Here is a 13927-nt window from a genome sequence, read left to right on the forward strand (position 1 = left end):
GCATCTGTAGGGAAGGAGAGAGACAGCTGGGCAGAACTGAGACCCCAGTGGCAGTGGGACGGGGCCATGGGTGGCTTGTCTGGGAGCCATGGGCCAGGCTCCCTGGCGAAGTGTCCAGTGTGCTCATAGTAGCTTTGAGGGGTGCAACCCCATGCCACTGCCCTTACTGCCTGAGTTTGCCCCCAGCCCACACACAGATCTGGTGTCCCCTTGCCCCTCTGGGAGTGCGTGCTGCACCAGGGAGCTGGCCCCACCTCCTGCACCCAAGTCCATAGCAGGCAGCAGCAGGTGAGGAGCTGGGCTCCACTTTGCTGCAGCAGGTGCTGCTCCCTGCCAGGGGAAGGGGGCTGTGGACCTAGGTCCCTGGCCCCATAGCCGTGGCAGCTGGGGGCCCCTCTGGCAGGGCTGGGAGGCTAGGGGGCTGTTGGCGGGGGGCAAGAGGTGCCAGTAGGAGTGAGGGGGGAGCGAGAGGCACAAGCAGGGCTAGGGGCTGTGGGGGAGCAGTGAGTATCTGTGTTCTTGAAAAAATGGGTCTCCTTTTAATGGAATCAGCCAGTTAATAGAGTTAAATCACCATTTCCCAAAGTGATTCTAATAAGAGGAATCCATTGTAGCACTTTTTCTTTGTTCCTTCATTGGCTCCAGTAGCTGTCGTAGATCCTGGTAGATGTTTCAAATGTTTCCTTCTTTCTAGAGCAAAGGCTGCGTAACTGCCATAGCCCTTGAAGTTTCCATTCTGTTCTCTCAGTTCCTCATGACTGTTTTCCATTCCCCCAGCGTGGGATTCAAGTTTTGTCTCTCCTCCTTAAGTTAACCTTTCCATTATTTGGCTAGGTTTGGAGGCTTGGCCCTCCCATGCATTGGCACCAAGCTTCCATTTATACCTTCCATTAACTGGTAATTTATTTTTTCAAAGTGCTGCTTTCTTCCCCCTTCTCCCTTCTCCCCCCATAGGCAGGTTTGCAACTATATATTCCATCTTGTTTCTATATGTTTCCATCTTTGTTTCTGCTTATTTTTCAGATTACTTAAAGCCCTCTGTACTTGGCTCTTGGGAGGAGGGGCAGGGAAGTGATGGACTAGGACCTCTATGTGCCTGGATTTATTGATTGATCTTTTGCTTCCTTGTTTTGTGGTAGGTGGAGCCATCATGCTGTTTGTCCTTGAAGGTCTCTGTTAGTAAGGCAGGAGTAGAGGGCTATGACAAAAGGAATTACTGGCAAGTAATTTTCACTTTCATCCATCAAACGAGTGTCAAATGCTTTAGCAGTCACCACCTCACGTCATGCTGAGAGAGCATTCCACAGAACCCAGTGGTCTTTTTCTTCTCCTTTATTTTATAAAAGTGTAGCTTTTGTGACAGCTTTATTGGATGAGTCAATGCACAGTGTATCTACAATGGTTTGTATCCTCTGTTTTTCTCTCTAAAATGAAGAGGCCGCCTTTTTCCTATGTTTATTTGCTGTTATTGGAACCATGGTCATGTCTGTTAGGCTTCTTTGATCAAAGTATTAGGACCCACTGTTTCAGTGTGGAAGGGCATCCTTCATCTTTCAAAATGTGACCTAACTTTTTCTTCTAACCATAGTACTCCTGGCTCTAGGGCAGAGATGGGCAAAATAAGGCCCACAGGCTGGATCTGGCCCACCAGGCAATTCCATCTAGCCCTTGGGGGCCCCTCTGTGAGCCCCCTGTAAGCCTTGGCCCTCACTGCCCCTCTGCAAGCTGATGCGTCCATGCAGGAGGTGCAGCTCTGGTTGTTCAGCACCCCCCCTCCCCATCCCTGCTTGGCCTGACCTGTCCCAGCCCTGAGCCAGGGGGCAGAGCTTGGCAGACCTTTTGCCTGCCCCCCTCTGTGGTTGTTGCCAGTCTCCCTGCCTGCAAGACCAGGAATTCAGGTACGGTTCTACTGGGCTGGGGCCAGGGACTCCTATTGGGGGTGGGAGTGTGGGGAGCCATGCCCTTTGGGGCTGGGCTGGGGTGGCCCTTCATGTTGCAGGAGGGTGGGGAGCTGCATGTTATGGGGCCAGGTGGGGCTGGCCCTGCGTGCTGCCACCATGTGCGGCTGGGGACTCAGGCAGGAGCTGTACTCTATGGGGCAGGTAGGACTAGCCCTGCATGCTGCCACTATGTGCAGCTGGGGACTTGGATGGCAGTGCGGGAGCTGCCCACCATTGGGCTCGGCAGGACTGGCCCTGCACCCTGCTCCTACATGCATTCAGCAACTCAGGCAGGAGCATGGGGTGCTGCATGTTATGGGACTGTCCCAGCAAGCTGCTACCACATGTGGCTGGTGAGTCAGGTAGGAATGCTGTGGGGCCAGGGGGGGCTGGCACTGCACTCTGCCAACACCTGTGGATGGGGACTGGGGTGGGAGTGCGAGAGCTGAGCACTATGGAGCTGGGTGGGGCTGGCCCTGCTTGCTGCCACCACATGCAGATCCAGGGACTTGCACACTCTGGAGACTCTCCCCATTCTGGTCCCCCTCCTACACACCTCATCACTCACCATACCTCCAACAGCCCCTCCACACATTCCCAGGCCCCCACCCTCGCCATACTCACATACCCCCTCAACATCCTACCACATACACCCACTCCCCAACCTGCCCCCCACATACACCCCTCTCCCCCAATATACATGAGTAAGACTGTATTTGGGGTTATTATGCAATCGCCTCAAGATACACTACGCAAACGCACGAAAATCAGGATGAAAATATTTTTAAAATAAAATCAGCTATAGTACATGTTTGACTTCTTAGTATATGACTTTTTTCTGGTTTCAAGATGGCAGCACGCCCCCTTCTAAAAGGAATACTTCCAGGGCAAGGGGAGGGACTTCCAGTAGCAAAGGCCAGGGATTAGGGGGTAGAACTTCTGGTCCCAAAATGGTGACCAGGGATGGGGTACCTGTCATGGGGCAGGACTACCCTTGCAGCCCTCAACAGCTCACCAAAACTTGTTAAACAGCCCATCAGCCAAAATTATTGCCTACGCCTGCTCTAGGGGCACTTTTATATGTGCTCTAGGGGTGGGATGGGGGCAACACTTCATTTAAAGCGGCTCTGAGAGCTGATCTAATTAAAGTGCTTCTGCATCTCCTGTATCAGCGTCCCCACACTTAAAAATGGTGGTGGGAGCAATTGAACTAAATCTCATTCGACAAATTTTAGTTCAAGTGCCCGTGCTGCTATTTTTAAGTGCAGGGATCCTGATACATGAGACACAGGAGGAATTCCAGCACATTGAAGCAGCCTCAGCGCTCACATATAGGCACCCAACATGATTCTATCATTATTATAGAAAATGGAAAATAGATTCATATTGTTAAAAATCTGCATACAAATATTTTTCGTTTAAAATCATGTGATGATAGAATTTGCCGAAGCATAAAAATAAATATTAATAGAAAATCATTAAAATAAACTTCATTAAATTAAATACTGAGAGCATCTCAAAGCTTATTGCTCAGGTCCTTGATAAATTATTGTAACTGCCTATCTTTCTCATTGTCAGGATTAAAATAATAAAAATGAATACTGACATTAGACCATGCATATTTTTAATGTACTTTAATGTACTTTAGCAGATTGCCTGCTAAAACATTTATCTCTCTTAATAAAATGTTCTTAGGCTTTGTTTGACTCTCAGAAAGCCCAGAAAAAAAATCATTAAAAGTTTTGAAGTAGACTTAAGACATGAACCTTTTTGATTTATTTCATTATTATTTTGGTATTTCAGACCTAAGCTGTAGCCTGCTTGATCCTTCTAACCTAACATAAATATCATGCTGGCTCAGTGTTGAAAGAGACTTGGCCTCTCCTTTTTCAAACTCCTTTCATGTCTCCTTTTTTGGTTAAAGGCTCCCAATGCCTCTAAGAAGCAAGCTTTTAATTAATACCACATGGAGTGTATTTCCCCCCCAGTAACTGCTTGCCAAAGTGAAGCCTTGTATGATTTTTCTGTTTTAACTCAACTATAGGGGAAACTGTCAATGCAAAATTAAATAGAAACTCATGTATAATTGACTTTGGCAAGGAAAAAAAAGATGTAAAGGTAAGTTTCAAGACCTTCTTATTGTCAATTACTAGATCCTTTTAATGACAGCAATCCAAATACCTTTATATTTCCTTTTTAAAATTAAAAAATAAATATACATCGACAAATGATGTTTCCTAACAGAGTTCATTCATGCTTTGGCAAGACAAAGCAGTTTTTAACTTTTAGTATTTAAAATCTTTATATCTTATTTTAAGTGTAAATGGGCATCAAACCTTGGGTGAAAAATGCATTCAGAAAATTGAATATAGGTTTAGAGAATGTCAGGGGCTCTAATTGCTCCATGTCAGTGTCTGCTTATTTTAGGAAAAAATTTAAATAGCCATTAACATCAGAAGATTTATGTCATAAAGTTTACATTCCTTGGGTTGGGATTTGGACATGCCTTTTGTTTCAAAATGAAACTGTGTAAACTACTAAATTGCACATACCATTGACCTGGCAACTCTTTTCTCAGTCTCTTGAAGGAGGTTGAGAGAAGTTTCTATCACATCTCATCCCTCAAGGGAAATGAGACTTTGACAGAGACTTTTGTCTTGTTGGCTCCCCTCTTCTCTGACCCACTTCTTTTAAAGCAGTGTTCCAGGTGGGAAGTTAGGAGGCAAAATAAACAGCCATGTATTTGGTTGCATACATATTGAGAGGTGTGCTTTTTTTGCAATTTCAACTGTGTTCTTGAGCCATAGAGCTTCTCTTTGTTTTAAAATTGCATGCAACATGGAAGCAGTATCATATCAGAAGTGTGAAGCGATTTTTAAAGGAATTAAGATCTGGCAGGGATTAATCCAAACCCGTGAAATTGGCTTGATTCTCTCAGGACCCTCCTCATTTTCAAAAAATCATAGATTTCAAATGTGCAAAGTCCATGCAGTACTCATGCAGCACTTAGAAAAGATGCTGATTTAGTGTGATTTTTGACAGTTACTGGCAAGCACTTTTTAAGAACACTCATTGTTTATAAAAGATGCCTTCTGGATTTAAGTATTGCATGTGGTCCTCAGAACTAGGTATGGATTCACTCTGTGGAGCAGTAACCTGCACTGTCATTGGAGGATGGATTTTTTTTTTTTTTATGGACAAACCCTACACTACTAGGCTGAATCAGGCCTAGTGTTTTCAGTGCTAATGGGATCAATCCAGTAGGGAAGGGAGGTGGAACTTTCCCCTTCTTTCATTTCAATTTGTGCTAGAAGTTAGTAGTAGTGATGTGGGTTTTCATTTCAAATTCCTCATTGTATTCAGCATCCTTGCCTCATTGGGAATCCACTGGGGCAAAACAGATTTAACATACAATTAAATCAAATTGATAATGGAGATATAGAAGGATGGAGAGAGAGAGAGCGAGCAATTATAGTAGCAGACGATATCATAAACTTTGAAACAATTCCAACTAGTACAAAATGCAGCAGCCCACCTGCTTAGTAACCCTGGGAATTCTAAATACATTACCCAAAGGCATGGGTGCCTGGTCTGACTCTCCATTGAATAGGAGTATATTTCAGGTGCTCTTTTCTGGTACTTAGATCCATACTTGGAATTGACCACAGTTACCTCTGAGCCCCTGCCTTCCTCCTCAGCTGGGAACTCCTACCACAGCTACATTTCTTTGCAACAGTGAAATTGTAATCCCATGTCAGCTACGAGATAGAATTTCATCGGAGTTTGGCTTAAAAATATGGAACAAATAAGAATGGACATGGACTCCTTAGCTGTTTCACAGCTAACAAATTTTGATTTTGTCACTGCTTTTCCAGTCACCTTTCCCTTTCCAGTTACACACACACACTCGTGCATGCAATGATTTACGTATGTGCACACAGACTGATAAAATGAAAGAAAACAATAAGATTATTTTTCAAACATGTTAATGAATCAATTAATTTTTATTTTTCACTTATACAAGTTGGGAAAGAAAGTGAGAAAGAAAGACTGTGAGGCATAGTAGAAACTTGTCCTCTTGTATCTGCCCAGTGGATCTTTGCTATGCTATTAGCTTATTGTATACAAACCTGGAATACCCCTGAGTTGATATCGCTCTGTAGTCCAGCTTGTAATGTGTTCTTGCCCTTTATACCATAGAGATATTTGACTGCTCTTACAATTTGCTTCTGCTTCTTTCTGTCAAGGGCATATTCTCCCTATAAACCTATTGTCTTACTTTCTGCAAATACTTATTTTATCAGATAATAGATCACACAAATCCCATTTGTATGTCTGTTGGCAAGTAAAAGTTACCTATTTTGAGATAGACATTACTGACCAGTTTGATGGGATCATAATTTACACATTTGGGCACCCATCTTAAACATTATTCAAATAGGTTTCTTCATCTCTGCACCATTTGAATGCCTACCCCAGAACAAAGGCAGTACCTTTAACACTGAGCCCTTTGATCTTTTATATATAATAATCTTTGAGCGTGGCTCTTATTGTATAATTTCTTTTGTTCCCTTGTTGAATTTATTCCCATTTTTGTGTACAGTTCTTTGTCTACTTATTTCATATGAAGTTTTAGAAATTATTTTGTGAGTAGCTCAAGAATCATATTATTTTCATACTACCTAACTTAAATGTCATTACATGATATCTTAATAATGCATCATAAAATCAGCACAAGCAACTCTGCTTTTTGCCGATTTAAATATCCTTTTTTATGCTCTGTAGAATAAATTTTTATGCCACAACCCTGTGTGAACAAGGAATATTGTTTCACCTTTGCTTCCTGTTTAAAGGTAGCTTCATATCTAAAAGGCATATTGTTAAAAGGTAGGGCTGACTGCACCCTTTCCATTAATTTGCAGGTGTCATCATCTGTAACATTCATTTCCTCCATGGGCAAGCTACTAATCCAACAATACCTTTTCCAGAATATAGATTTACAAAAGTGGGCATGGTAACTGGAATAAGGAAAGCACAGAACTTGGAGGGAGGTGTTGGAGGATACGTTCCAACAGGTTGAAGTTAGAAAACCTTACAAGCTAAAAGAACAAGAACACACATGCACTCAGATATAGAGTTTGGTACCAATATGAGATTCTGAATCAACAGCCTTGTATAAAGGATGAGTTGATTTAACGCTAAAAAAAAATAGAATCTAGCACATCTTCAACACAGTAGATGAATTCCTGTCTGCTGAAAGCATGACTGGATGTGGTTGCAGGAGCCAATGACGAATGAAGGGGAAGGCCACTGGAAAGGTAGCTAAAGTAATGCAGTTAAAATTCCATTTCTTTCTCAACAAATAGAGGTGATAGGGCTTCCAGAATCTTGCCATCTATTGTTTATTGTCTGACTAATGAATTTCTTTTAAAACTAAGGACATGTGTTAGGGGATAGTGGGTTCATTGGTAATAGAGGGAAAATAAAAAATTAACCACTGTTTTCATCTACCCTTGAGGAATGGCACCAGATGTCACACTACCTTATGTCAGCAAGCTTGCACTGTCCTCATACCAGCCTTTGCTCAGAGTTTTGTTCCCCTGATAACACTCTGCGCTGTCATCTCTATTCCACTGTCACTAATAGATGGAGTCCTGCCTTTTATGGGAACTCCGGTTGTCATAGCAGTATCATCACACAGAATCATGTTGTGTGCAGGGACTGGGTATAATGTGAAGAAAACTGGATTCTTGAATCCCAGGAATTCCATTCGCACTTACTACACCAGCAGATCAAAATCAGTCCTGTGTTTGCTATTTATTTCTGCTTGAACTCCCCCAGAGGAAAGTCATCTTGAACAAAATTTTGTGATTGTTTCATGTTCAGACTCAGTCCCCTGACCTGAGCTGTTTACAGCTCACTGACCTCACCCAACCTATTCTAACATTGATTTTCTCCACAGAAAGTGAATCTACGATCCCTAGACATCATGTTGAAACAGACCCATTCTGCTTTACTAAACACAGTGGTGGGGAAGAGAAAGTCCTCTTTTCTTTAAAATAGTGTATTAACAATTTTAGTATATTTCAGGTTGTTTGGTGCAACACCTTGGTACAACACTGATGCAACTTTATCTAATAGCTACAGCAGTATTTAAACTATGCAGTAATTAAGCTGGTTTTGGTTCACGCAGGGTTTACTTTTAAGTTTCCCATTACCTTAGGTTCCAGGCCCACCTGCCAGCCATAAAATATGCTGTTCCCATACTTTTTTTGCTTAGTACAAAAGTATGAGTCCTAATTGTATTTGGATCTCCTTTCATCAAGGCCCCATCTTGTTGAGCAACAGTAATGTGTTTTGTGTGTGTGTTTAACTTTTAGCTCATTGCGGCAAGCTTAATGTGATTGAAAGCCCAGCTTGAATGTTGCAGGCTAATATGTTTGAAGTCATGTTAGCTAGCCATATTGTTTTCCTTTGGGAGCCTCAGAAGCTCTAGCCCACATCTTAATAGGCTAGGGTGGTATTTTTAGTTGCACTAAGCTTAACTGAATGAGCTGATATGATTCAAGACTACATGTTTATGATCATCAAGATATGACCCAAGACACAATTACAAATATTGCTTTGCCTTCATGGTTTTACGTTTGTCTTGTTTTTATAAACTTTTAAATGTTTTAAATTGCTATCTGCCTATCTACTATACTTAAGGTTTGGCCAAGCGATTTATGTGGCTAATGAGACCATTTTATCAGTTCTTAGTGTAGTAATTTAAAATTCTACATAGTCAAAATCCACCTCCGTTAACCTTTGGTAACTGCTTTTCCAAACTGACTTTTGAAGATGTGTCCAACCTGCCTAAACTAGCAGTGCTGTGCTTGCGCATGGCCAAATAGTTAGGAAATCTAATACTTCTTGAAAGTGTGAACTGAATGTGACTGAGGTGCTTTTGATCCCTTAACCATTTTATGATTTTGGCTATTACTGTATCCTCCCAGTGGCCCTTATGTGATGTTGAGTTTTGCTGTTTATGCCTCAGAAAATTCTGAAATGAAAAATATGTGAACAAGGCATTTTATTTTCCTTCACAAGCTCTACCTAATATGACTAGCTGAGAACTTTAACTATGTATTGGGTAATTGGCTTTCCTGCATCCCATGTTTTTAATTGCTTGAATATATAATCAACTCAAGGTACATTTCTTGTACTCTAATGAATTTTAATAGAAAAGTTTACTTCCAGATGGATCAGCATTGGATTAGCTTTTTGGCTATCGTATAACTATAATTTGAATTAACACATTGATGCCAAAACATTTCTTTATAAGAAATTAACTGTAGAATATATTATTTAATCATGTACTTATTTTATCTGGGCAAATCAAAGTGACTTTTTAAAAATGCGAAGTTCCCAAGAGTTCCCTAATATTATACCACTGGATCAACATCAGTTCAGTAACTCTTGTAATTTAGCTAAATGTTAAAACATATCATTTCAGAGATGCTTCTTTAAACTTTAATTAACCATAATATTTTAATTTACCTTTAACATTTATACATGACTTAAAAACCTGAGCAAATTGAGCTCTTTCTTTCTTGCTAACAGAAGACTGTGGAGTAGAGGCATCTACAGTAATGTAACTTTAAAGTTTTTTCAAGGCACTGGAAGTCCTCAACTGAAGAATATGACTTCCAGCTGAACTGTGAAAAGGAATGTTCATAGTCCAAGTTTACTTGTACATGGACATTAAGAAAACTTTACTGCTGACATAAATTTGAGTGGTGTTGACCATCACTTCCAATCTGCTGTTAAAAGGTAGAAACAAATTCCTAGAGTGGGTTATCAGCTGCCACTGACTTTGGTATGTGATCTTCAGCATTACTGAAATCCTGTGTGCCACAGTTTCTTAACTTGTAAAGCTGGGGTACTAACCTTTTCTTAATAGTGAAGTTGGGAGAATTAAATGGGTAATGTTTATATAGTGGAAATCGTCAAAAGAACCAGAAGCATAACAACCAAGGTCTATGTCCTGGTTGGCAACAGACTGGCTGCGATGGCAGCTGCAGTTCTTGTGCTTATTATAAGTGGATGCCCAGGGCTATTGCCCCTGTTGCCCACTCTTTATAACACTTCTGAGAATAAAGGCACATGCAGTTTAAAAGCTGCCTCTGTAAGGTGGGGAAGAGTCTAGCACAGTCAGTGGTAAGGTCACTGAACCAAAAGTCAGTTTTGCCCACATCTCTGTTTTTCCTTGGCTTGCTATTTAAACTTGAGCAAATCACTTAAATTCTCTGTGTCCCCAGTAGTTATATAAAGCTATTAAGTTGCTCGTGTAATGTAATTTCAGATCCATGCATGAAAAAAGTTCTATGTATTATGTTTTAATATATTTGTTTTCTTGTGATTGAAATATTTTTCTTCTTTCTCTCCCTGCAGAAATGAAATTGGAAGAATTGGTGTAATATCAGTTGCAGTTTACAGCTTTTTAAAAAATTACTTGTAGTCATTAATTTAATTTTAGTGAAATTTATTTCCACTCCAACCCAAGTCACAAGTCAGGAAGGTCCACCATATCTCAGTTAGAACTGAGGCCAGTTTGTTTTCTCTACCTGTTAAAACATTCAGGAATTGCTCTAGGTCCCTGTGGATGACACCCAGACCATAGGATTTGATTTTTGCAGGCCCTCATATGGGAGGCTGTTGAGTCCCTGAGACTCTGATTGATGTGCATCATGTCCATATTGTTATAAATGCATCTCTGCCCATGATATTCCTGCATGTACTCTATTTCAGGAAAAGCAGAGATTTCTGACAGATGTCGTACATGAAGTGATGCTGCTTGATGGTTTGGCCAGTTCACATCCAGTATCACAGGAGGTGCAACAAGCCACAGACATTGACAGGGTGTTTGACTGGATTGCCTACAAAAAGGTGGGGATAGATAAACCACACATTTGTGTTAAATTTTTAAGTAATTGTATTTGGAAGACTTGTTATGTGTGAAAAAATAACCATATCAGAAAAATAACTAGTTATGAAATTTAAATGCATGTGGACTCTTTGGGTTTAAAGTAACTAACCTTAGGCATTGTGCTCGTGACATTCAGAGTTATTAAATGATATAAATAAAACTGAAGGTTTTAAGAGTTCAGCAAAGGACAATTATTCTTATTTGTTACTTATATTGTGTTTGTGCACAGACTTTAAATGCTTTAAAGCTGCATAGAGAAGTGCAGTCCCTATCCTAATAAGAATCGAGAGAAAATTTTTGAAGCATCATCTTCGGTACCCATTGTAACCAAATAAGGTGGTTTCTTTTGTGAGAAAAAGTTGGTAGTGTATAGCCATGAAGATCCAGGAAGTATGTAAGAGGCAAGCATTTTTGTGGGCGATATCTTTTATTGGACCATTGGTATAGACTTAGAAATCTTTCAAATGTAATGCATCCTTCTTCAGTTCTTTTTAAATTAATTTTTGTGCAATAACTTTGTGGCTTATTCCTGGTTTTGCGATGCTATTAATTGCATTAATGTATGGCCAGGTAACAACTGAAGATAAACCAGTTAATCACATCTTAAGTGTAATGTCTGCCAGGGGCTCTAGCCCTTCCCCTCCACTAATAGCAAAACAATCCTAAGTGCTGCCATGGAGAAGGTTGAGGAATGCAGCTATATGACATGCAAGGGGTCATGTGCTATCAGTATCCTGATCTTTTTCTAAAGTCAGACTACTGCTCTTGAGTTGTACGTAGGCTGTGATCTGTTTTTTATCTGATTATTGTAAGAGAATATGTCAAGGCTATCTCCTTTTATCTTTATAGTATAGATTTAATTATATTTTCAAAATGAAATCTGATGCATCATTTAATGCAACACAGTTAGGAATTGGGGGATTTTCCCTTATTTACTTAAACATAGTTTCTATTGACTTAAATGGTAATTGCATCCATGTATCTGTGGGTTGAATTATGTTGTAAGTATATTTAATATAGCAGTAAAACAATTTATTCTTCCATTGGTTCTTGTAAGTTTTGTTAAAAGGCTTTGGTAATTTTTAACTCCAATTTTTATGTCTGGATCACAAATGGTGTTTTCTTTCTATGAAGCTTAGATATGCAAAAAAGTGTTAATTAAAAGAATCAGATAAGCTTTCTAGATATGATTTGCTGAAGAGATATAACCAGTTCACTTAATCCACTCTATTTTAAATCCCACATCAAGTGAAAGAAAGGACTTGCAACCATGAAATAATAAAGAACCAAGTGAAAAATAATGCTTCAATAAGTTTATAAGTATAATAAAAAATCTTTGCACCCATTCTTTACATATTAATTATATTAAGTATATAGTGAGGAAATGTATTTTATAGTTCACCAGTATATAATGATTCTGTTACTGAGGGGATTTTGTTGTTCCACTTTCATATGTACGCTGGAAACAGATTGGCTGTGCCATGATATGTTGTGGCACAGCTGAATGTGCTCTACAGATTTCTACAGATGTTGCCGGTCACCATTCGCTAACTTGGGAGACAAGTGGGGGAAAACTTCTACTTGCAGATGTACCCCTATGTTGCGGAGTGGGGAGTCCATGTGTCTGTGTGCATGAAGGGGGGAACTCCTGTACGGGTTTCCTTTTCCCCATTTGCAGATACACCTGTACAAGTGTGTGGGGGGAGAAGCTCCTATGGGAGGGGTCCCTCTCTATGCTTGTAGATGGGTGTTGGGGAAATTCCCTGCAGAGAGATTCCTCTGGCACACACATCTGCTGTGCCCTGACATGGGGTGCACGTTTATAAGCAGGGAACCCCCACTTGCAGATATGCATTTTTGGGATAAAGCTCTGACCTTTCCCCTTTACTCAGCTGTGTCCCCAGGGATCCCTAAGACATGTCTAAGTAAGTGGGGAAAGCAAAGCAGGTGCTCCCAAAGCCTGAGGGGACTGATCCTGCCAGGGAATTCCCAGGGTGTGCAGGACCAGGCCCTGCAAGCCCTTGGCAGTTAAAGATCTTCATTTAGCTTCATGCGGGCTGTTTTCTTTTGCCATAAAGAAACAGATGTGGGCCTCAGTCAAGTAGCCCAATTTAATACCACCTTCTGTCACGGCTACAAATTTGAGCATTTGTGGTGTGACAGAAGCTACAGACCTGTTTGCTTTTACTTTGTGTCACCAGAGGAATTTTTGTGGAGACATAAAGAAAAAAACTATTTCTACCTCTAGAAGACCTTTCTACCAGAAGGGACATATTTCTTCTGGGAGAAATTCAGTGAATACTTGTGTGGCAAGTGGTGATTCTCCTGGTAGAAGCATAATGTCTGTAAGTAACCTAAGTCATAAAGATATAGCTATTATAAAACTTTTATGTATCATAGTTTAATGGGTTTTTGGCAACAGATCATTTTTTTGAAAAAATATTTCAAACAAACTAAGGAATATGTGTTTTGTAGACAGTTCATCCTGCTTAAATTCTTGCTTTTCTCTTGGGCAGCAAGAGAGGTGGTCTAGCCAGGAAAGTCAGCTTTCTATTATTTGCCTGGTATATACAGTTCTTTCCTCCTGAATCAAATGACATCAGATTCTGATTGCATAGAAGCCACATGGCTCTTTGTTGCCTGCTGAATCACCACAACACCCTTTATTCCAGGGTCTTTTATGATCATATTATGCTTATACAGTACTAAAGCAAGAAGGAACTGCTCTCTTTCAGGCAGTATCTTCTCTCATTGAGCAGCAATGCCTGGCCTCAACTTGGCCTTCTGTTTGAAAGATTCAGGTGAAGAATCTTGACTGTGTAGGACCTAGTGATTTTTATTTTTAAAGTGCGTGCATGTGTGTGCACGTGCATGTACCTGTGTGTGTGTGTGTGTGTGTATGTGTATGTATATATATGTATATGTGTGTGTGTGTGTGTAAGATAGCATATAAAAACCTTAGTCACTTGGAAGTTTTCAAATTATTACTCTTGATCAATGAGGTTATAATACTGAGTAG

General features: G+C 40.5%; 1 protein-coding gene across 1 annotated transcript in view; it reads left to right on the forward strand.

Annotated features, from left to right (window-relative positions):
- Positions 1–13927, forward strand: part of TRHDE (thyrotropin releasing hormone degrading enzyme) — a gene marked incomplete at its 5' end in the record, with an annotated part of 416585 nt that overhangs the window by 219130 nt on the left and 183528 nt on the right. Inside the window, one exon of the mRNA XM_019515785.1 lies at positions 10731–10868. Within this exon, the coding sequence (XP_019371330.1) occupies positions 10731–10868 (138 nt within the window). The remainder of the gene's footprint in view (positions 1–10730; positions 10869–13927) is intronic.

This window comes from Gavialis gangeticus, unplaced genomic scaffold, assembly GCF_001723915.1.
Source record: "Gavialis gangeticus isolate Ggan-Ray unplaced genomic scaffold, GavGan_comp1, whole genome shotgun sequence".
Classification (NCBI taxonomy): Eukaryota; Metazoa; Chordata; order Crocodylia; family Gavialidae; genus Gavialis; species Gavialis gangeticus.